The 24340-nt window shown below is 45.5% G+C and overlaps 1 protein-coding gene and 1 long non-coding RNA gene across 3 annotated transcripts; one reads left to right on the top strand and one right to left on the bottom strand.

The window, feature by feature from the left end:
• The first annotated feature begins 39 nt into the window (after positions 1-39).
• On the top strand, positions 40-5871 carry TIMM21 (translocase of inner mitochondrial membrane 21). The gene is made up of 6 exons (XM_043889247.1): positions 40-677; positions 2530-2592; positions 2691-2788; positions 5021-5094; positions 5181-5286; positions 5390-5871. Exons 1-6 carry the CDS (start codon positions 377-379, stop codon positions 5480-5482), a joined length of 735 nt encoding a protein of 244 aa, XP_043745182.1. The 5' UTR covers positions 40-376; the 3' UTR covers positions 5483-5871.
• Positions 5872-7819: 1948 nt separating this feature from the next.
• On the bottom strand, positions 7820-23319 carry LOC122684827. Of its 2 annotated transcripts, none has more exons than XR_006338159.1 (3): positions 23019-23319; positions 13896-14078; positions 7820-7877 (listed from the first exon to the last, which is right to left on the bottom strand). It is a non-coding gene; the product is annotated as an uncharacterized LOC122684827 (long non-coding RNA). The 2 variants fall into 2 exon arrangements; XR_006338160.1 differs by lacking the exon at positions 7820-7877 and adding an exon at positions 13636-13770.
• Between the last annotated feature and the right edge of the window lie 1021 nt (positions 23320-24340).

The raw sequence follows: 24340 nt of genomic DNA, 5'->3' as shown, positions 1-24340 counted from the left end.
GCGTCCCGCACCGCGGCAGTTCCGGCAGGAGTGCCGCCCTCGAACTACCACTCCCAGGAGTCCTAGCGGCCTTCCAGGTCCCTTTGCAAGGGGCCTGGTGAGGATCGGGTGAATGTCAGCGGAGAAAGGAATCCTAGTACTTTCAGTCCAGTGAAAGGAGGGCCGAAGGGAAGGGCAAGTGGGCGTCAGCTCCTTTCCGGAGACGTTCTGTCTTGATTGACGCAGCTGGAGCTAACGTTTTTGCCGAACACGCCCGTGCAGCGTCACCGGTGTGGACGCGACGCTCAATTCCGCGCCCGGCCGGGTGTGTGGCCGGTCGCGAAGGTCTGCTCTTCATAGCTGGCGTCTTCCCTGAGCGGGGCGGCCTTCCAGGAACATGATCTGCACTCTCCTGCGAGCTGTGCGGTGCACGGAGAGGCTGCACGGGTGCCCCGGGAAGCCATGGTTTCTGCCACACCCCGTGCCTCACAGAGCTTGCTCGCAGACGGAGCCCAGGTGGAGATGGGGGCTGCAAGAGCAGAAGGCGACGGCGCGACCTAGGTGTATTTGGGGAGTCACCCAGAGGTCCATCTGGACGCAAGGACGGAGCCCCCAAAGCGCGAAGGAGGACGGGAGCAAGCAAGTGTCTGTGCACAGGAGTCAGGGCGGGGAAACCGTCCTCTCGACGTCACAAAAAGGTAAAGGGGATTCCGTGTAGCGATCAGTCTCTCAGCAAACGTGACGGGAGCTGCCAGCGCCCTTTATATGAGTTCAGAGCCGAGAATAAACGGTTCACGCAAATTAAAAGGTAGAACCGTTCAACACAGTTCAGAAGCAGAGAAGATAGGCCTGCAGTTTTCTTCCAGATTTGAAAACTCACCTTTGAAGGCTGATTTTGATACAACTTTGCTGAATAATGTCTGTAAGATTTTTCTCAACTTTTATATTTTGGTGTGGAGAGAGCTTATAAAACCTAACCATTGTTTAATGTTTTATAGCAGACAAGTAGATTTCCCAGGTGTTACTTCATCTCATTTGAATCTCACCGTTTACTTTTTCAGACAGGACTCAGTAGTATTTATAAGGCTTATTTCCCCAGTTTCACACAACTAAAAATTGAATGTGAGTATTTCTAATTTCAGTTTCCTAATAGCCACGCCATTACCTCTTAGGACAACCACACCTGTCTTTAGTCTCTTAAGAACTGCGCTCTCTCTCACATTTGGCCCTTAGATGCAGTGCTGTTTTTTATTTACTATTTTGATCAGTGGGAGACAGTTTTAGAGGCTTCCATTGGACTTTACTCATTACGGTATGGTGGGCAGTGCACCTCAAAGGACCTAGTTTAGGGACTATTGTTGCTGACGACTGAGTATAGCCGTTCCAGTTATACTTTGAAAATCAGGGAAATGACCATCTGGTAAGTCCAGCTGGGTAGCTGTGACCCTCTTACATGCCAGGCTTTTATATTACATAGCCACCACAGGTACTTACAGAGGGACCACAGAGATTCTTTAGTTATTGATGTCAGCTCAGACTCTGTCCAGTGGACCTTGAAGTGTCCCCTTTTCCAGCATAGGGTCACCAAGTTAACGGCCAAGGCGCCCTGGTGAAGGACCAGGGGAATCTATACTTGCTCAAGTGCCTCCTGATGGAGTGGGCCTTCCTTCGGTAAGTGAATGCCAGGAGTGAAGAGCTGTTCAGGTCCAGAAACCGAGCTGTTCATTGCGGTGACTGTTCCCACCTGGCTTCAGTGCTGGGCCATCCCCAGGGCTGTCAGAGCACCACCTTCTATAACCTTGTGAGCAGTGTTTTCCAGGCCCCCCCTCAGTCAGCCGGCCTTGGTGTGTGACACCCCCTCCACCACACCCACAGCTCGCCGTGGCAGTGCTGTCATTTTTGCTTCACTTAACGTGGCCCACGCTCACTCCGTCTTTCCCAGCGTAAGCCGAGCTGTGCACCAGCTCCCAGGCTACTTGTCAGACTTCACTGTTCGATCGGAGAGTGCTGATAGGCCAGCTCCCACTCGTCCCGGTCTCTGTTTGCACCCCTTCCCATCTCCCTTGGGATATAGCTGGCTCTGCTGGTGGGGCCTCTGGCCGCTTCAGGGGTGGGGTGGCCCATTTCCTCCTTCCTTCCAGTTATGTTGTACCCTGGCCAGAGCATGTGTCTTGCAAGGTGGAAGCCCCCACCAGGTCTTCAAGCAGGAGGAAGAGCTAGCCTTTAACTGGGAGGCGTGAGCTGCCACTTCATGTGGAAGGGTTCAGAGGAACTGGAGCAAAGGATTTCCTCATCTTAGACACTAAGGAGGCATTAAGATCAAGTACCTAAAGTGCCGACTCCTCAGCCCTGCTCCCAGAGTCGGCTGTTGTTCTTTCCAAATAACTCTTCAGGTGATTCTGATGTGCAGATTTGACAGCAGCTGCTCCAGAACATGCGCTGACCCCTCCCGTATCCCAAACCCACATTTCACCTGCTGGAGATGGTGAAGCCAAGAGCATCCGGCTCATGTCCTTCACACATGTAACCAGGGGTGTTTTCTCTTTACAGTGAAAGAAGCTGGAAGAGATTTTACCTACTTAATAGTGGTGCTTATTGGAATCACCATTACAGGTTGAAATCACAGCAAGTATAAACCCCCTGAATGTCTTTTTCACTCTCCATTTGTCTTGTTCTTGTTTTGCTAGATCTCTTTTTTCTGTGATTTTCAGGTGGCTTGTTTTACACGATCTTCAGAGAACTTTTTTCTTCATCGAGTCCGAATAAGATATATGGGAAAGCCCTAGAAAAGTGCAGATCGCATCCCGAGGTTAGTCTTCAAGACTGAGTTACACAGACTCTGACAATAGGGAGGAAAAAACGTTGGGGTAACCGGGGGAGTGGTGGGCAGAAGTCACATAGTGGTTCCGAGACTGGTGAAATTTATGTAATAATAAATCGGAGTGGTTGGGTTGTGATTGTGTCATTAGCTCTTTGTTTGCTACTTGAAATGCTTTGATTTATGGGCAGCACCCAGAGGTCCATACAGGGACATTTCAATTCTAATTGTAAAAGCTTAGGCTATACCAGCATATTAAACTCATGCAGTAAATGTCCAGTCTTTTTAAAAACCTGATTCATGACCTCATGATCATAGGAGGAATTGTTGGATCTTACTGAGAGCATAGTCTGCACCACACACTTTGCCCAGGGTCTGAGCACTTGTGCTCAGACTCAGGAGAACCACTCTTGCCGGGTGCGGTCTCTATCCTGTGTGCAGAAGAACACTGACATCTAAAGAGAGTCAGTAACAAAGCTAAGAGGACCAAGCCAGCAAGAGGGAAAAAGTGAATGTGTTAGTCCCTCAGTCATGTCTGACTCCTTGCAACCCCATGGACTGTACCCCACCAGGCTCCTCTGTCCATGGGATTCTCCAGGCAAGAATCCTAGAGTGGGTTGCCATGCCCTTCTCCAAGGGATCTTCCCTACTCAGGCATCAAGCCCCAGGTCTCCCGCATTTGTAGGCAGATTCTTTACCTTCTGAGCCACGAGGGAAGCCTGGTAAGAGGGAGAGCCAGAACCTAGTCCAAGTTTGTCTGATTCCAGATCTTAGGTCTTAAGCACAGCCTGCCTGAACTACACTCCAGGAGTAGGCAGGCGCAGAAAAGCCGCGTTGATTTCTTTTTTTTAAAGGATCCCATCGAGAAGGAAGTTTTCCATAGGGCTTTCCAGTCACAGAGAGAAAGGCAGTGTAGCCTGTGAAGGCCCAGATTTCTTACTCCCTGGGTGGAAAGCTTTGAAAAATCAAATTCATTGAAAGCTTAATTCTTGTACTTTGAAAGAATATGGCATATAGCATCATAAATCGCAGGGCTGTTTCTCGTATAGACCAAGGAGTAATGTCAAAGAGACAGTCCCTGGGGAGAGCAGGAAGGCCAGCCTAGGTCTGTCAGCATCCATGCCCAGCCCTGAGCTTCCCTGGGCACCACCTCCACATGCTCCATCAGTGTCTAGGCCCGTCAGCATGGAAGCCTCAGGAGCTAACAGTTTCTGACATCTTTCCTTCTTAGTGAACTTGGGCGATCTGAGAGCCGTGGGGGAGATGCCACTCTGAGTGAAACTCAGCAGGAAATAAGGAAGTTCCCACTGTAGTTCCTGGGAAACCTAATTGTACCTGACAAGACACGTTTTACACGCTACCATGATAAATATGATCAGTCGCATATTAAATGTTGGAAGAGATGAAGAGTTGCTGTGTTGTTCACAAACTAGCCATTCAGTGATCTTCAGCGTTTGGAACAAAACAGAACTTCCCTGAATAAATGTGGAGTGGGATGTTTTCAAGCTTATAACTTAATTTGCTGCCTGAACGAGCTCTACAAAGAATAATTAAATTTTAACAATTTGATTTTGTCAGCATTTATTAGGGGTCTATTCTTTGCCAGGCACTGTGACTGATTGAAAAACAGAAAATTCTAGTGTTCTGATACTGACATGTTTATTATAGTGAGTTATTTGAAGAATTGTCCCATTTGTTTCAACTACATAGTTCTTTAATATGTCTCATCTTACCTATTTCTTTTTATTTATGTCTGAAAATTTTGATACTGAAGATACTCAACAAACAAATATTTACAGAGTTAAAGCAATATTTGTTTTACTTTCATATCAAATTTGTATTTTATGAAAATGTTCCAAAATATTTGCATTTTTAGTTCGGTAGAAATTTCATTTCCACTTCGTTGTGTGTTTTCCTATTAGGAATAATGGTTTCCTACCCCTCGATCTGGTTTGCTTTAAATAGTCATTTGTTTTTATATGTGTGTTTAGTGACTAAAGTATCATTTTACTCTCATAACTTTTAGTATTAGACACCATTGGGTAAATGTTGCTAAAAATGTTCAATGGACATTAACTAGAGTGAACTCTGGGAGATAATGAAGGGCAGGGGAACCTGGCGTGCTGCAGTTCGTGGGGTCACTTGGTTTGTCAGGAAGTATTTTTCCAGGAAACTTTAAAAAACCACAGCCCTGACTGAGCAGGCCTGGTCTGTGTCCCCCAGGTCATCAGTGTCTTCGGCGAGCCCGTCAAAGGCTACGGGGAGGTGACACGACGAGGCCGAAGGCAGCACGTTAGGTATCGGGGCCAGCCGGGATCTGGGGCTGCTGCGGGAGGCTTGAGTGAGAGGAAGTCAGGCTTGCATTCTTTCATTTTCTTGACAGCTTTATTGAATACGTAAAAGATGGGCTGAAACACATGCGAGTGAAGTTCTACATCCAGGGCTCGGAGCCTGGGAAGCAGGGAACCGTGCATCTTGAAGTGAAGGAGGTGAGCCGTAGGGGGCGGGCGTCCTGAACCGGGACTCATGGGAAGTGCCAAGGGGAGGGTAAGGCCTTGATGCTCTTTCGTTTATGTTTTTGTTTTTTCCCAGAACCCAGAAAGTGGTGAATATGAATTTCGATATATATTTGTAGAACTTGAACCCTATTCTAGAACTATTGTCATTGAAGATAATCGATCCTGAGACAATCAGAAGAACAAGCAAGCTTGTGTTTCCTGATGGGTGTGGCAGGCTCTGATCTTCAGCCTTGGCCAACCTCTGTTTTGAATAAAACAGGAGGGAGTAAAGCTCATAAAAGTGAAGGCCACTGGGTAGTTGTTACATTTAGACAAACTGAATTAGAGATTTTCTCCTAGAGTGAAAAATCATGAAATAGAGCATACTTTATGTTAAATCTTTGCATTAATGGTCACAGGCAGAGTTTCTGCTCTGCTTAACATCTTTTATGATAAATTTTTGTTATTAAAAGTTTTACACCATGTAAATAAAATAGAGTTCAATATTCAGTGCTTTTTTATGTTGTATGAAATCTGTGAAATAAAATTGAAACTAATAAAAGGATGTTCAATTGAGAAAGGAGTATGTCAAGGCTGTATATTGTCACCCTGCTTATTTAACTTATATGCAGAGTATATCATATGACATGCTGGGCTGGATGAAGCACAAGCTGGAATCAAGATTGCTGGGAGAAATATCAATAACCTCAGATATGCAGATGACACCACCCTTAAGGCAGAAAGCAAAGAGAAACTAAAGAGCCTGTTGATGAAAGGAGAATGAAAAAGCTGGCTTAAAATTCAACATTCCAAAAATTAAGATCATGGCATCCGATCCCATCACTTCATGGCAAATAGATGGGGAAACAATGGAAACAGTGAGAGACTATTTTCTTGGACTCCAAAATCACTGCAAATGGTAACTGCAGCCATGAAATTAAAAGATGCTTATTCCTTGAAAGAAAAACTATGAAAAACTTAGACAGCATATTAAAAAGCAGAGACATTACTTTACCCACAAAGGTCCGTCTAGTGAAAGCTATGGTTTTTCCAGTAGTCATGTATGGATGTGAGAGTCGGACCATAAAGTGACTGCCAAAGAATTGATGCTTTTGAACTGTGGTGTTGGAGAAGACTCTCGAGAGTCCCTTGGACTACAAGGAAATCCAACCAGTCCATCCTAAAGGAAATCAGTGCTGAATAATCATTGGAAGGACTGATGCTGAAGCTGAAGCTCCAATACTTTGGCCACCTGATGAGAACTGACTTACTGGAAAAGACATGATGCTGGGAAAGATTGAAGGTGGGAGGAGAAGGGGACAACAGAGGATGAGATGGTTGGATGGCATCACTGACTCGATGGACATGAGTTTGAGCAAGCTCTGAGAGTTGGTGACAGGGAGGCCTGGCATGCCGCAGTCCATGGGGTTGCAAAGAGTTAGACATGACTGAGCGACTGAACTGATTAAAAAGATGCCCAAAGCAGCTTCTTTCCATCTATTTTGGAATCAGACTCGAGATGAACATTTGAAAATATTTGAGATTTAGCCGTTTTAAGATGTTTTATCTGTGTTTTGCTACCAAACATTCTCAGTACTTGGAATTTTCTTAATCAGGCCTCTCATATTTCTTTCCTGGCAAAGCAGTCATGGAAGCTACCACTTAGTTGGGTAGGATTTGTCCTCCCCTCAGTGGCATTTTCAAAAGTCTTCTATGAGAATTGGGGTCACAAGGCATTGTTTTTGCCCTGAAGTTATTGACCATGAATTTACAGCACACCAAGAGGTAGACGTCAGTCTTCTGCAGCCCTGACCACACACCTGCGCAGCCAAAAGTACCTCCTGCCAGGTGTGGTCTCATCAAGTCCTCACAGCCTCATGGGGCCGGCTGGATGGGGGACGTGGGGCTCTACTGTTTTTTACTGTTACTGGGAGCCAGAAACAGGCATTCTCATTCATGCATTCAACCTCACAGTGCCTTTTAAGGTATCATTTTCATTTTTGTACCTTCAGTTCTTAGCATATCTGGTTTGAACCCAAGCCTTAGAAGCATCTAGACATACTTCTAAAACACAGACAACATAGTTCTCAGAAGCTGACTTTAAAAGCTGCTGAAGTCTTAGCACGCCAGCCCTAAGAAATAGAAGACTAAAAATCATAGACACAGTATTGGCACAGCTGAAAGCATTCATGGATCAGTAAAGCAATCACAACCAAAATAATGTGCATCTAATGCCTCTGGAAGGTTGAAATTTCTCTAGGAGCAGTCTTGGAAAAAAGAAAACATCAATACTGCTCTTCAGAATATACACACACACACACACACACACACACACACACACACACATCAGCAAAAGATGGTTTTGCAGCAAAAGAACAGCTTGTAAAAGACTTCATATGTAACAAAAAAAAACCCAGGTCTCCCACATTGCAGGTAAATTCTTTGCCAGCTGAGCCACAAAGGAAGCCCAAGAATACTGGACTGGGTAGCCTACCCCTTCTCCAGTGGATCTTCCCAACCCAGGAATCGAACCAGGATCTCCTGCATTGAGGTGGATTCTCTACCGAGTTATCAGGGAAGTCCTATTAACAAAATGCAAAGAAAAAAAATTGTTTTGATCATACAGATAGTGTAAGCACAGTAAATGCTTTGATACATGTCTATTGATTTGACCCTAGAGAGTTTTGTGCACTTTTGGGAAAAAAAGAATTTTTTCATGGTAAAATATTTCCTTGACTGCAGTGAAAATGGTGTGACTATTTTGGTGGCTCAGACAGTAAAGAATCTGCCTGCAATGCATGAGACCTGGGTTCAATCCCTGAGTGGGGAAGATCCCCTGGAGGAGAGCATGGCTATCCACTCCAGTATTATTGCCTGGAGAATCCTCATGAACAGAGGAGCCTGGCGGGCTACAGTCCATAGGGTGGCAGAGTCAGACACGACTGAGTGACTAACACATTTACTCAAAAACTCCAACATAAACAGCTCAGAATAACCGTTTGCATTAACCAGATACGCTGGGTATGTCTTTTCACCATCAGGCATCTGATGCTGGGGCAGGCAGTAATGTACACAGAGCTTCTAAGGTGCCCCCCACTTCCCCTGACACCCCAAGGACCTGCTGAGGCATCTGCTCCTCTTCCACTAAATGCCGTTTCCAGATTCCCCACCCAACCTAGGAAAGGATTAGTCAGTGCTTCTCTTTACAGTCATCATTTCTAAGATCTCTGGTAAGTTGTAAAATGCCTCTCCTCTTCTTCCTGTCCTTTCCCATTTTCATGGAATTTATGGGGAACTTTTGTTAAAAACAGTTAACAGCAAAGACCTCACTAAATGTTTTGCATGTATCCATTCCATGGATTGAAGATCTAAGGAATTTTTAAAATAATACTAAAAGGAAGCATGCCAAAGTGAAAAATTAGTTGAAATGGTCAAATTCATAGAGTTTTGCCAAGAGAACGCACTGGTCATAGCAAACACCCTCTTCCAACAACACAAGAGAAGACTCTACACATGGACATCACCAGGTGGTCAACACCAAAATCAGATTGATTGTATTCTGTGCAGCCAAAGATGGAGAAGCTCTATACAGTCAGCAAAAACAAGACCAGGAGCTGACTGTGGCTCAGATCATGAACTCCTTATTGCCAAATTTAGACTTAAACTGAAGAAAGTAGGGAAAACCACTAGACCATTCAGGTATGACCTAAATCAAATCCCTTATGACTATGCAGTGGAAGTAGGAAATAGATTTAAGGGACTAGATCTGATAGAGAGCCTGATGAACTATGGACAGAGGTTTGTGACATTGTACAGGAGACAGGGATCAAGACCATCCCCAAGGAAAAGAAATGCAAAAAGGCAAAATGGTTGTCTGAGGAGGCCTTACAAATAGCTGTGAAAAGAAGAGAAGTGAAAAGCAAAGGAGAAAAGGAAAGATATTCCCATTTGAATGCAGAGTTCCAAAGAATAGCCAGGAGAGAAAAGAAAGCCTTCCTCAGCAATCAATGCAAAGAAATAGAGGAAGACAACAGAATGGGAAAGACTAGAGATCTCTTCAAGAAAATTAGAGATATCAAGGGAATATTTCAGGCAAAGATGGGTTCGATAAAGGACCGAAATGGTATGGACCTAACAGAAGCAGAAGATATTAAGAAGAGGTGGCAAGAATACACAGAAGAACTGTACAAAAAAGATCTTCACAACCCAGATAATCACAATGGTGTGATCACTGACCTAGAGCCAGACATCCTGGAATGTGAAGTCAAGTGGGCCTTAGAAAGCATCACTACGAACAAAGCTAGTGGAGGTGATGAAATTCCAGTTGAGCTATTTCAAATCCTGAAAGATGATGCTGTGAAAGTGCTGCACTCAATATGCCAGCAAACTTGGAAAACTCAGCAGTGGCCACAGGACTGGAAAAGGTCAGTTTTCATTCCAATCCCTAAGAAAGGCAATGCCAAAGAATACTCAAACTACCACACAATTGCACTCATCTCACACGCTAGTAAAGTGATGCTTAAAATTCTCCAAGCCAGGCTTCAGCAATACATGAACCATGAACTCCCAGATGTTCAAGCTGGTTTTAGAAAAGGCTGAGGAACCAGAGATCAAATCGCCAATATCCGCTGGATCATCGAAAAAGCAAGAGAGTTCCAGAAAAACATCTATTTCTGCTTTATTGACTATGTGAAAGCCTTCGACTGTGTGGATCACAATAAACTGTGGAAAATTCTGAAAGAGATGGGAATACCAGACCACCTGACCTGCCTCTTCAGGAACCTGTATGCAGGTCAGGAAGCAACAATTAGAACTGAACATGGAACAACAGACTGGTTCCAAATAGGAAAAGGAGTACGTAAAGGTTGTATATTGTCACCCTGCTTATTTAACTTATATGCAGAGTACATCATGAGAAACGCTGGGCTGGAAGAAGCACAAGCTGGAATCAAGGTTGCCAGGAGAAATATCAATAACCTCAGATATGCAGATGACACCACCCTTATGGCAGAGAGTGAAGAGGAACTAAAAAGCCTCTTGATGAAAGTGAAAGAGGAGAGTGAAAAAGTTGGCTTAAAGCTTAACATTCAGAAAACCAAGATCATGGCATCTGGTCCCATCACCTCATGGGAAATAGATGGGGAGACAGTGTCAGACTTCATTTTTTTGGGCTGCAAAATCACTGTGGATGGTGACTGCAGCCATGAAATTAAAAGACGCTTTTACTCCTTGGAAGGAAAGTTATGACCAACCTAGATAGCATATTAAAAAGCAGAGACATTACTTTGCCAACAAAGGTCCGTCTGGTCAAGGCTATGGTTTTTCCAGTGGTCATGTATGGATGTGAAAGTTGGACTGTGAAGAAAGCTGAGCGCCGAAAAATTGATGCTTTTGACCTGTGGTGTTGGAGAAGACTTGAGAGTCCCTTGGACTGCAAAGAGATCCAACCAGTCCATCCTAAAGGAGATCAGTCCTGGGTGTTCATTGGAAGGACTGATGCTGAAGCTGAAACTCCAGTACTTTGGCCACCTCATGCGAAGAGTTGACTCATTGGAAAAGACCCTGATGCTGGGAGGGATTGGAGGCAGGAGGAGAAGGGGACAACAGAGGATGAGATGGCTGGATGGCATCACCGACTTGATGGGCATGAGTTTGAGTAAACTCCGGGAGTTGGTGATGGACAGGGAGTCCTGGCATGCTGCGATTCATGGGGTTGCAAAGAGTCGGACACAACTGAGCAACTAAACTGAACTGAGAGATCCTGGCTTTATTTCTGGCAACTAGAATCCGTCAGGGCATGTATTGCACATATTATATTTGGTACACGTGGCAACATCATGGGCTTCCCCGGTGGCTCGGTGGTAAAGAATCTGCCTGCAATGCAGGAGAGGTGGTTTCAGTCCTGGGTCGGGAAGATCCCCTGGAGAAGGAAACAGCAACCCATTCCAATATTCTTGCCTGGAGAATTCCATGATCAAGTCATGTATCAAGTCACGGGGAGAAGACAGAAAAGCAGTGGAGGAAGAGAAGAAGCAAGTGACTTGGCAGTAATGACACTCCAGTCCAGGGGAGCCTCAGTGATGAGAACTCGTTACTCACATTCACCCACTGTTCCTGCCACGTGGGAACATAGACATGGGGACGTTCATCTACTTCAGCAAATTGTCAGCATTGTCACAGAGAGGAGGAAACGCTACAAAACAAATGTGTGCTCTGTGGGGCCTGCCGTTTCCTGCTTACAGAGGAGACTGAAGGCCTGTGTGTTGATTTCTCAAGGAACCGAAGAGGCGCAATCAAGACCAGCTGTTCGGTTTTTCCAGGAAGCCACTGTGTGTGATGGGCTGCCCGCAGAAGCTCCCAGTTTTGCTTAGGAGCAATTCAGATAAAAACCATCAAGCTATTAAGCTAAATGTCATGGTCATTAATATCTACTTTTTATCTTAACCTATGAGCTTCCCTGGTGGTTCAGATGGTAAAGCGTCTGTCTGCAATGTGGGAGACCCGGGTTCGATCCCTGGGTTGGGAAGATCTCCTGGAGAAGGAAGTGGCAACCCACTCCAGTATTCTTGCCTGGAGAATCCCAAGGACGGAGGGGCCTGATAAGCTACAGTCCATGGGGTCACAAAGAGTCGGACACGACTGAGCGACTTCACTTCATCTAACCTATAGTTATGTAAAGTGCACATAATACATCAAAATATTTTGTTTTTCAAGTAGTTTCAAATAATTGGATTGTAACAGGTTTATTATTTTTCATGTCAGAGTTATAAAAATGTTGATTTCTGTCTTTTATCAAGCATGACAGCATCATCGTTAGTATTATTATTAATACTGGTTTATTTTATTTGGCTCAGATGGTAAAGAATCTGCCTGCAATGCAGGAGACCCAGGTTCCATCCCTGGATTGGGAAGATCCCCTGGAGAAGGAAATAGCAACCCACTCCAGTATTCTTGCCTGGAGAATCCCATGGACAGAGGAGCCTGGCAGACTCTGGTCCATGGGGTCACAAAGAGTCAGACACCACTGAGCAATTAACACACACACATAGACACACACACACACACACACACAGATGGATCTCTGGGTCTCTGGATCGGAAGATAAGTCTTATCAGTTGAGTACCCAACTAGGGGGCATCATTTAATCCATCACAGGGCCCAAGAATCTGTCATTCTTAATGGATTCATAGTCAAGTAACACAGATAAACCTTGAACAATGGGCCAGGGAAAAGCCCACGTTGGTTCTCACTGCTTAGCAAGCTTGTCACTGAGTTTCCTGTATGTGCTGGTGTCTTTCTAACCAGGCCATCTTCTTCCTCGGGACACAGCCTTAGCAGGGGCTCAGTACACACACCGCGGATGCCGGTGGCCCTGAGAAATGCTGCCTCGGGTTGCGCTCACACAGCTATTTCTCCAGAACTCACATGTCTCGTCCTGGCCCCTCCCTCCCCAGCCACGCATCCCAAGGCTCCGCTCCCACCTGCCAACACGACATCTGCGGTCATTTAATAGACACCAGCTCACAGACGGCGGCTCAGTTTGGGAAGGACGATTAACCTGCAGCAGAGGTCAATTATCTGACTGTTCCTGGTGAGAGCAAAGAAGGTCGCCTGGAATGAAACTTCTGTCGGGCTCCCCGCAGGCCCGGAGGGAAGCAGCAAACAGAGCCTTGTCCTCCAGCCTCCAGCCGAGCCTTCCCTGCCCCCCAGGTGCTGGAGGAGCCCTTCAGAGCCAAGTGTCAACGAGGACCGGGGAGCAGGCTATAACTGACAAGCTGCCCCCAAACCCTGACTTCGGTAGAGCTGACTCTTTCTTTCCCTGAAAACCCTAAAACCACAGATGATACTCTTCAATGATTTCAGTGCCCTATAACCCAGCTGATCAGACATTAGAGACCATGTTTAGGATAAGCAAAGGGATTTAACAGTAGATTACGGCCACAGTCACCCAGTTGTCAGGTTCAAACTGCCGTGAATTGCTTGAGTTCAATAGTTCAGGTCTTTGTCCACCTTAATGCCTTTTATAGAAGTTACCATGAAGTCCTTGTGACTGGATTGCCAGAGGGATACCCTGCAGTAATTTTTCGACTTACCTGCAAGGGACTTTAGAAATACCCTTTGGCACTTTATGGAAATTGTGACATTATGAAGCAGTATTCAAAGAAATGAACACTATGTGACAATTTGTAGAACAGCCTTCAGATCTGAGCACATTTGCAGAACAAGAAGGAATATAGGACTGTTTAATGTAATTAAAAGGTTTACGTTAATTAGATTCTCTATCTTGGTCAGAATAATTTACAGAGGGAAAAAGAAATAAACCCTTAGCTCTGAAGCATTTTTAATATGCCGTTCAAATACCTTGTTTGAAATTACATTGAGCAGAACTATTTGGAGAAGTGTTTGAGTTGGGTCTGTTTTAAAACCTTGTCATCGAGTTCAACTACATGTTCAACTTAGGGTCCGGATTCATCCCTGAAAAGGAGAAGTGGTTTCTTTGTGCTATGAAATCTTCCCTCACCCACTACACTCTGCACAGAACATCTTTTACCATTATAAATCTCTTCTCCCACTGGCCTTGTTCATTATTAGGATCTTACTTGTAGGATTCTGGTTTGGTCCTGGCCTCGGGTTGTCTTCACAGCTGAGAGGGCATCAATAGCCACTTGAGGAGTCGGGGAGATGGGTCCCCAATCTCACACTCCCACTCAATCGCTGGGCCGGGAGCACTGAGCCGTCCGGCTGGCAGGAGAAGGAAAGATGCTCCTCCAGGAGGCTTTTGGCTGCAAAAACATTGTAGAAATCAACTATCAGACAAGCCACATTTCCACTCTTTAGGGAGAAGAGTCTGGGAAATCTTGACAGTGCTGTGAAAATCAAGATAGTGTTAAACTATGAGTGGGAAATCTGCAAATGTCTTACGGTCAAGTATCTAGGGGCACAGCTGTTAAGCTACAGAGACCCGTACATGGAATTCTTGTTCTGCCCCTGACATGGCTGAGTCACATGGACAATCTCACTTGACCTCTCTGAGTGTCGATGCATCTGCTGGCGACATGGAGACCAAGGAGCGTGAGGGTCAGAGGTGAACACGCACGTCCAGCTGAATATGAGGCTGGAAACTAGGGGGCTTGTAGGCAAGGTCTGCCGTCACCACTCTGTCTACTTGCCTTTGTTCAAAACCAGCGATACACACTGGGACTTGAAGTTCTGAAATTAATGCCACATTTTTCTATACAGTGGAAATGTGTGACCACAAGAATTCAGTTTTATTTTCCAGGAACAGTCTAACATATGTAACCCAAGTATGCAGGGTCAAAATGCAAAAGATTGGGACATCCCTGGTGGTCCAATTGTTAAGACTTTCCCCTTCCAAGGCAGAGGGCACCGGGTCAGTCCCTGGTGAGGGACTAAGATCCCGCATGAGACGTGGCCAAAAAGAAAACAGAAAATGTATCTATAAACCAGAGCTAATGGACATAAATTACCTATAAAGGGAAGAATGTCAAGTTAATAAAACTAAATATTTTTTAAAAATGCAAAGGAACAACACAGAAATGAGAAACTGGGAAAAATCAACACACGGTGTATTTTTAAACAAAAGTATTTTAAACAAAACTGCTGCAATAGCATATTTTTAAAGAAAAATATGCCCTTCATCCCCCTTCTACTTTACCAAATGCCACTAAAAAAAGCTATCTTTTTTTCTTAAATGACCTTCCCTCGAGTTAGTGATAGCTACCCATCCTGGTTTTTAAATACTTGGAGAGTAGCAAAAATTATAACTATTTTAATTGAAGATGTGAGCAATATAGTGACTTACAATAATACATTATATAGCAGCTCCGAGCTACCTCATAATTTACCCAAAGGGAATATACCTTAAAAGGAAAGGATCTAATATTCCAAACCAATTATCCTCCAATTAAAAATAATTTTTTTAAGAAGGAAAAGATATCCCATAATTTCCTTCCCCGATTAGCATATGATCAGGCATGTTACTTCCCTTTCATTGCCATAAATTCTCAAAATGTTGCAGCATGGATCACCCTAAGAATTTTAGCATAAGAATAAAGATGTATCTGACACAGTGGGGGAGCTGGGAGGGGTCCTGGCAGGCAGGAGACGAGGGACAGTGAAAATAAGTCCATACCAGACGGGCCAGACTTCAGTGTCTGGCATGCTGGGATGCAGGACAGGCAGCTGAGCCCACTGGACTCCTCTCCTGCACAACTCGGGACTGGAGACCAGAACCATACGTATGCCATACTCACGCATCCTCCAAGCGTCCGAGGAGCCACCAGATGGGAGCAAATATCACCAATTGCTCAGGGCAGAACTGTGTGCGAAAAGCAAGAGTCGCCTCCCCCACACTCTCCTGATCTTCCCTCTGCAGGTGTCTGCATCCTGACCTCCTCTACATGTAAGGACCCCACGTTGGATTAGGGCTCACCCTTATGGCCTCATTCTAACTTACCTCTTTCCCTAGTGGCTCTTAATCCACCTGCCAACGCAGGAGACATGGGTTTGATCCCTGGGTTGGGATGATCTGGAGAAGGAAATGGCAACCCACTCCAGCATTCTTGCCTGCGAAATCCCATGGACAGAGGAGCCTGGCAGGCAACAGTCCATGCAGTCATAAAAGAGTTGGACACGACTTAGCAAGTAAACAACAACCTCTTTCAAGATCCTGTCTTCAAATACAGTCATGTTCTGAGGTCCTGAGGGCTAGGATTTCAACATACAAATTTGTATGTGTGTGTTCTGTTGCTCAGTTATGTCCAACTCTTTGCGGCCCGATGAGCCAGCCAGGCTCCTCTGTCCAAGGAATTTTACAGGCAAGAATACTGGATGGAGTGGGTTGCTGTTTCCTACTCCAGGGGATCTTCCTGACCCAGGGATCAAACCTGAGTCTCTTGCGTCTCCTGCACTGGCAAGCAGATTCTTTGCCACTGTGCCATCTGGGAAGCCCCAGTATGAATTTGGGGGGATATAAGTCAGCACATTAAAGTAGAAGAATATCCTTATTTGTAGGAAATATGCACTAAAGGATGTGAAAGTAATGTGACATGTCAGCAGCTTAGTCTCAGATGGTATAGAAAAAAAAAAAAAGAGTTCTTTGTACTACACATATTTGCCACTTTTCCGTAAGTCAGAAGCTCCCCAAAAGCTGTTAAAGAAAAATAGTCCAAGAGGAGAATTTTAAGTGTTGTTAATAGGTAGGTGAGCCTGCCACCACGAGCGAAATGACGCTGCAGCTCTTTGAAACCTCAGCTCTGAATTTATCCAAGTCCTTTCCTCCTATCCTTTACCAAGATGAATGCTTTACTAAGCAAAGCATTCTTCAGATAACCCATTACCAACTGTTGGCGTGAATTCTTAATACTCTGCAAGAAAATGATCCTGGAAAGCATAAAATATTTACGGCCTGCTGTCTGCTCTGCCTCACTTGAGGAAAATCCTCATCTGTACACAAATGTTCTTCAGCTTTGGGGAACAGATGGTGGAGAGTAATAAGAAGGCTGAAAAATTAGAAGCAAGAGCCGGGCACAGTACCCAGCCAGGGAAGCTGAGCCCCGTGGGGAGCAAGTGTCTGGATGTTCTTGAGACAAAGAACTTGAACACGCATCGCAGAATTTGTCCATCAGATTCTGTCCCTTTCTCCTCTTAATCTGGTATACGTCTCCCTCCATCCCCTAGGAACGTGTTGTCCAGCACACTAGCACGCCCTTGGGCCACTGCACAGGATGTCACGGCAAGGCATCTTTAATTCCCTCCCCTCTGCAGGGCAGGTGACCTTGGGAAAGAGACCACACGTGCTTTCCCTCTCAGGAGTGAACCCTCTGACGCACCCCCTTTCTTCACTCCCCTCTGCTTCCCTGGGAATTGCCAGCAGCCCCTACACGAATGCATACACGGATGCCTACTCCCTCTTACTGGCTTTAGGTCTGTCTGACCTAATCACGATATTGTATCATCACTGAAATAGGCTCTCAAGGGACTCCACCATCACATAACCAGCTTTGTTTAGGCTCATTCACCTGGGCAACGCTGCCGAACAGGGCCACACCTGTGCCTCATAAACAGACAGGGACCCTGAAGGACAGCCATTCCTGCACTCATGCACCAAGTCCCGACTTCTAAAGGCCACCGAAAATCAAACACGCCCTGTTGCATTCACAGCGCTGTTTGGTGCATTTGATATTAACTTTTCTTTCCTGAGTGTCATTACAAGTTTGCAAACCTTCAAAACTGTATCTTACTCGAATTAAGGGTGCTGCTTTCTCTGTGATGCTCAAATTGTTGCAGTGAGATGAGCAGAAAGCCCTTTGTGCTAGCTGTCCTGTCCTGATGTCACTGAGATCCCGTGTTCGGAGAGGATTACCTTGCCAGGAGCAGTGGTGGACTCACTATGATATTAGAGCTGTGGATACCGAGTGTGCGCATGCGAGTTGGAGGTGGGCGGGGGGATGTGCAGAAACGATGCTCCTGCTGCCCTCCCTAGGCCACATTTTATGATGAAACTGGAGAAAATATTTCTTTTCAAGGTCATACTTTTAAATTAATTTAACTTTATCACTTACCATTGAATTAGCTTGGGTACTGAATTAAATATTTTAATTGTTTCTAGTTTATTTCTTCTAAAACCTACCTCTTTTAATCTTTAAACCTCTCTCCAAAACTATAATCATGCCTCCTTCTTCCTAACAAGCTGCTTGCATCTCACTAACCCCCATTCTGTAGTCAGTTCATTGACTCTTCCATTCAAAAGTCCATCATACTTGTGTTTGTGGAATTGAGACCCTAAACCCAGGCACAGGAGTATAGGCCATAGGCTACAAGTCACAGGCCAGTGGGGGTGGGGGGTGTTCAGGAGAAGTGACCCTCCTAACTCCCCTCAGTCCCTCCATCAGGGGTCTAGTCACCGTGGCCACCACCACAGAACAGAGCTCCAGGGTTATTTGTCTAAAGTTGCCATTCTGAGACCCTCTGGGGCCATCGTGACTCAATGAGGACAACGCACAACGTATTTTCTGCCTTAGAGAAATCAAGCAAAGTAAGATTCTTTCCTTTGGTCTCCAGAAAGCCAGTAGAAAGTTTCACTGCTCCTGTGTTTTAATAAAGGGAAATATCTTTAAATGAAATTTTTACATCCTTGGACAGGACTCCTGGGTAATGACTCCAGGTAACAGCCCAAGCATCCTGTCTGCCCAGCTAATTGTTCAACAGCCTCCTTTCACGGTTACAGTTTGCCTCCTTATTGTCTGCTGCTGCTGCTGCTAAGTCGTATGACTCTGTGCAACCCTACAGACGGCAGCCCACCAGGCTCCCCCGTCCCTGGGGTTCTCCAGGCAAGAACACTGGAGTGGGTTGCCATTTCCTTCTCCAATGCATGAAAGTGAAAAGTGAAAGTAAAGTCGCTCAGTCGTATCCGACTCTTCGTGACCCCATGGACTGCAGCCCACCAGGCCCCTCCGTCCATGGGATTTTCCAGGTGAGAGTACTGGAGTGGGGTGCCATTGCCTTCTCCGCCTTACCGTCTAGGGAGTCCCTAATAGGTTTTTATTGGGTAAAACTTAAGTGGTTGAATCCTGATTCAAAATGACGCAGCTTCTGGCAAGTCAAACATTTAGGGCTGGGCTCCCTAAATTTCATGTCATATATTATTTTCCACTGTTAGATCTACTCCTGAGTTTGTGTCTATATCAAACTCTTTCCTGTAAGTAGAGATTTACCCTAAAGGGATACTCTTGGATTCAAACAGTCATTATTCATTGAGCCTAAGGAGTTTAAGGAGTTGTCAGTGTGGTTGTAATTGAATCTATAACATTACTCAAGCATTTTCCTGTAGTTTCCAAAACGTAAACAACTTGCTTATTGTCCTTCTGAGTATGCCATTACTCTGCTCAGAAATATGCTGTGGTTCCAAATTGCTTCTCAAAGACCCTCCTCTATCTCGTACTTTTGGAATTCTCTACAGACCACAACATGCTGTCTCAAGAGTCAGCTACAATCAAGTCACTATATTCACGACCATCAATTGCTGTCTTTTCCATCCCATCTACCGTAACTTCAACCGGATTGATCATTTATTTAGAGATAATAAGTGAAATGTCAGGGAAAACACATGTCCCAAGGTCAAACACAACGAAGGATGAGATTGAATTTACTACCATCTACTTCCTTGTCCATTGTGCGTGTGTGTGTACATAGTCATATGCAATTCTTTGTGACTCAATGGACTGGAGCCCACCAGGCTCCTCTGTACATGTGAATTTCCAGATAAGAATACTGGAGCAGGTGGCCATTTCCTCCTTCAGGGGATCTTCCCAACCCAGGAATCGAACCTGTGTCTTCCACATCGCAGGTAGATTCTTTACAGAGAGCCAGCAGGGAAGCTCTCCTTATCCATTACTATTGACAAATTTCACAAAATATTGGAAAATGGAAAAATGGATAAACTATATGAAGCTAATTATTATATCCTGGAGACTCTGAGTTCCTAATTATTTTGATTAATTTTTTAAACCTCTTATTGGGTTCAACAATTTGATTTATATAATGTACATAGACTGATTTTATGTTTTTTTAACTGTTATTATCTAAAAAAGTAGTATTCCAAATTAACCTTTTTTAATTGAAGAAGGGTCTCTTTCCCTTTCTTGCAAATGGGCTTTGTGGGCTGGGCAGGGTCAGAGACTGAAACCCAGGGCACCAGGGGCTATGGAACTGGGTGAGCAGAGGCGGCCCTTTGGCTGTTGTCGCAGGCTTCTAAGCACACACAGTGCTGTTAATTCAGCTTTTAACAGGCACATAAAATACACTGAAGCCTTAAAATCTTAACACATGGGGATAGCAAAAGAAAAAGCAACAGCTGTTTATTAAATATTACATGTCCGCATCAGGCATGGTATTCTATGCCAAATTTGTATGTAATAAAAGCGGGGGGGAGGAAGCAAGAGAATAAAAAGCTTTTAATTTTGAGGCACTTTGAATCTCCTGCTGCCCTGATAGACATCTAAAATATACATGAGGGTCCAGAGCCAGGGTCCCCAAACTGGGGGCAGGGACAGGGGCAGGGGCGGCGAGAGAACAGAGCAAACCCCCCTGAAGCACGCAGTCCGCCGAAGGGTGCGGGGTGTGCTCACCACCCGCAACTCCCCCGCATCCTTTCCATGTAAAGGCCGGCACACATGTCTTCTTGCTCTCTCTGTGGGCTTACCAGGTGGTGTTAGTGGTAAAGAACCCGCCTGCTGATGCAGGAGAGTTAAGAGACCCAGGTTCGATCCCTGGGTCGGGAAGATCCCCTGGAGGAGGAAATGGCAACCCACTCCAATATTCTTGCCTGGAGAAGCCCATGGACAGAGGAGCCTGGCGGGCTACAGTCAGTCCACAGGTTGCAAAGAATCGGACACAACTGAAATAACCAAGCACGCATGTCTTTTTGCTCTCTTTATTGTTCCTGTTTTGCCCCTTATTTTTCTCTCCTGTTACTGGGGGGTTGGCAGCTTGTCATTTGGGGGCCATTCCCAGCTTCTAGGGGCCACTCCCATCCCAAGTCTCCTGGTTCCTGCCCTTCATCTTCAAAGTCAGCAAGATGAGCCATGCCCCTCTCCCACCTCAAACGAATCTCTCCTCCATCCTCCCTTTCCTCCATTCCAACCCAGCCACCAATGAGGCTTCACTTTTAAGGACTCACATGATGAACGTCCCCCAACATCAGGCACTCAGTAAGTAGCAGCACCTGGTTTGAAACCCAGGTACTGGAGGCTGGGCCCTTAACCACTTGTGGAGTGAAGGTGTTAGTCACTCAGTCGTGTCTGACTCCTATGACCCCATGGACCGTAGCCCACCAGGATCCTCTGTCCATGGGCTTCTCTAGGCAAGAATACTGGAGTGGGTTGCAATTCCTTCCTCCAGGGGATCTTCCCAACCAAGGGATCGAACCCAGATCTCCTGCATTGCCGGCAGTTTCTTTACCATTTCAGCCACCAGGGAAGCTCCTCTTTCCTAATAAAAAAACAACAAAGAGAAATTAGCAGTGTACCAGCCACACTGGAGACCGAAGTGGAAAGAAAAGTCAGTTCAGCTGATCCCGTCTTTACCTAGAACACCAATAGTTTTCTTTATCATGGATAATTTGCATTTATTTTTACTTTTAATATATTTCACAAAAATGTCATTTACCGTGATCTCTGCCTTTCTGGATCTCCCTGCCCTGCCCCAAAGCTGTGTCTGAGGTGAGGGGCTCCCTCTCCTCCCCGGGTCCTCAGAGGAAAGAGCACACTGCTGGTTCACCCAGGGAGAAGCCAGTTCTGACCCCCTGTTGGAACTGTGTGACTTACTTTATCGTTGCTGCTGTTATTATAATCATATATGATGGCCTGGCTCAGAGAATCCTGCCTCTCTGCCTGACTGTTCAGCTAAAGTGCCTTTGTTCAGAAGCCAGTCCACCTGTGGATGGCAGGAAGGAAGGAACACATCCTCCTGCCTGAGGTTTGCCATTCTAGGAGATATCTGCAAGACTGATGGCCTTTCTACTTTGTTTCCTCACCTTCCCCCATCTCCGATCCATAAGGGAACCTGGCATCCAAACCCAGGTGAGATGGTTATGTTCAGACATTTGTCTGCCATCTTCTCAATCAGCTGGTTCTCCAAATAAAGTCATATTCCTTGCCTCAATACCTTGTCTCCCAGTGAGCAGAGTGAGCTTGGACTCAGTGACACGCTGATTGCACTGAGAGTGAATCTAGGCACACAAACGCAAACTTAAAAGATATTCAGAACCGAAAAGTTGAGAGGTGTTTTGGTGTGTGTGTGTGTGTGTGTGTGTGTGTGTGTGTGTTTGGCTGGGAATTTTTAGGACTTAAGCCCAAGAAGCAGCATCTCAAGTGACCCTGGGAGAACCACTCCAATGAGGAGAGGAGGAGAAAGCCAGGTTACGTAGGAGTTTTGCAACAAAGGGCAGGTTTAGTTCAGTTCAGTTCAGTTGCTCAGGGTCCGACTCGTTGCGACCCCATGGACTGCAGCACGCCAGGCCTTCCTGTCAATCACCAGCTCCTGGAGTTTACTCAAACCCATGTCCAATAAGTCAGTGATGCCATCCAATCATCTCATCCTCTGTTGTCCTCTTCTCCTCCCACCTTCAATCTTTCCCAGCATGCAGGTCTTTTCCAAGGAGTCAGTTCTTTGCATCAGGTGGTCAAAGAATTGGAGTGTCAGCTTCAGCATCAGTCCTTCCAATGAATGTTCAAGGGCAGGTAGTCAGAACATCAAAAGATTATTGTTAACTAAAGAAAACCAAATGTCTGAGCCTAAGGAATTTAGACTTTTCTCTGTATGGGAAGATGCAACAGTCCGGGCTCTCTGAAATCAGTCCTTTGAGATGCACCTCAGCTATCCGGGGCCAGCAAACTCTGTTTTCACAACCTGCTTTCCCGGAGGCTCACCTTAGGGGAGGGGCTGCAGTCTGATGGCTGCTAGAGGGCAGGTATTCTTTCCTTCCAGAGTGCCCTCAGGGCTCTCCAGTTCATCGTTAGTTGCGGCTGGAACACTGATGATTGATACGTCAGGAAAGATTCCATTTCTCACAAGCAACTTCCCCAGACCCAGAATTATAAGCCGCTTAAAAATAATGACCCCCACATGATAGAAAATGGAAAATGAACCGAAAACTGTTCATAATAAGCAGACACACACAGAGTAGTAACTCTTATCTTTACCTTTCTGTCGATCCAGAGGCGAGATGAGTCACCCGGTGAAGACAGGACTCCTCCTCACTGGTGTGGGCTGCCCTTTTTCGAAAGCGGCCCCAAGCTGTTCAGAATTTCGTTTGCCCAGAAGAGGGAGCTCTGGTTTTTGCTTCCCCAGCAGCTAAGGCTCTGCGGTCTCTGTTTCTTTGTTTTGTAAGCAGAGGAAGAGTGTTAAGAAGTCTGTATAAAAGGCCAAGTTACTGTGTGAGATGACCACACCGTTCCGCTGCAAACGTCTCTCTCCCCATCTCTCCTGATCTTCTCGCCCACGTGTCCTGGGAACTGCCATCTTGAGGGCCGTTTCCCGAGCTTTAACCCTCTAGAGCCACTAGAGGGCAACAGACACCCACCAAAATGAATCTCAGCTTCGTGAAATACAATAAACTGATAATTACAAAGGCATTCTTTTAAGACAACCGTTTTTAGATTGTCTTTTAAAGAGTTTGTTCTTTTAGTATTCGTTTTATATATAGTATTCATTTCAACCTTAAGAACCCCTAGGAAGTTCAATTAAATGTAAAGTAAAAAGCCGACTCATCGGAAAAGACCCTGATGCTGGGAAAGATTGAAGGCAGGAAGAGAAGGGAGTGACAGAAGATGAGATGGTTGGATGGCAGCACCAACTCAATGGACATGAGTTTGGGTAAACTCCAGGAGATAGTGAAGGACAGGAAAGCCTGGCATGCTGCAGTCCATGGGGTCGCCAAGAGTCAGACACGACTGGACAACAACAAAAGCTATTTACACGGCCTCCACGTGCTCAACAGATGCTTAAACGCTGTGTGCATTCTGTAAGAGTGTGCTGGACAGTGAGGTCACAAAACTGAGCAAGACTCAGTCCTTTTCTCTGAGAGCAGACAGATTAGAAGCATAAAGAATTCACTATAGCAATGGACGGTGAGCGTCAGGGTAGACCCAGGATAAGGCAGTGCACGTGAGAGTCAGTGCTTGTAGTTATGGGGGGCGGGGGGAGTCAGCTAAAGACAGGAGCAAAGAGGGAACATGACCTATGACCCCATGAAAGCAATGTGCGTGCATTTCCTGTGCAAAGTGGAGTGAGCTACATACTCCAGTGTTTATCAGCTGAGAGTTAGAGGGTCTGTAATCACCCCCACACTCTCCCAAAGAGGCTTGTTCATCGGATTTATCAGAGTAAACACACAAACAACAAACCAGGGTCATCCCCAAGACCTGACCGCATCAGAAATCTAAAGGGACCTGCCAAGCACTGTAAGAAATGGAACTTTTTGAAACCCTTTAAAAAAAATTCTTAATTTTAAAGAAAGCATAAA

Source organism: Cervus elaphus, chromosome 27, assembly GCF_910594005.1.
Source record: "Cervus elaphus chromosome 27, mCerEla1.1, whole genome shotgun sequence".
NCBI classification, from domain to species: domain Eukaryota; kingdom Metazoa; phylum Chordata; class Mammalia; order Artiodactyla; family Cervidae; genus Cervus; species Cervus elaphus.
The sequence above is the reverse complement of the archived record's forward strand: the minus strand, read 5'-3'. Positions and strand labels throughout refer to the sequence as shown.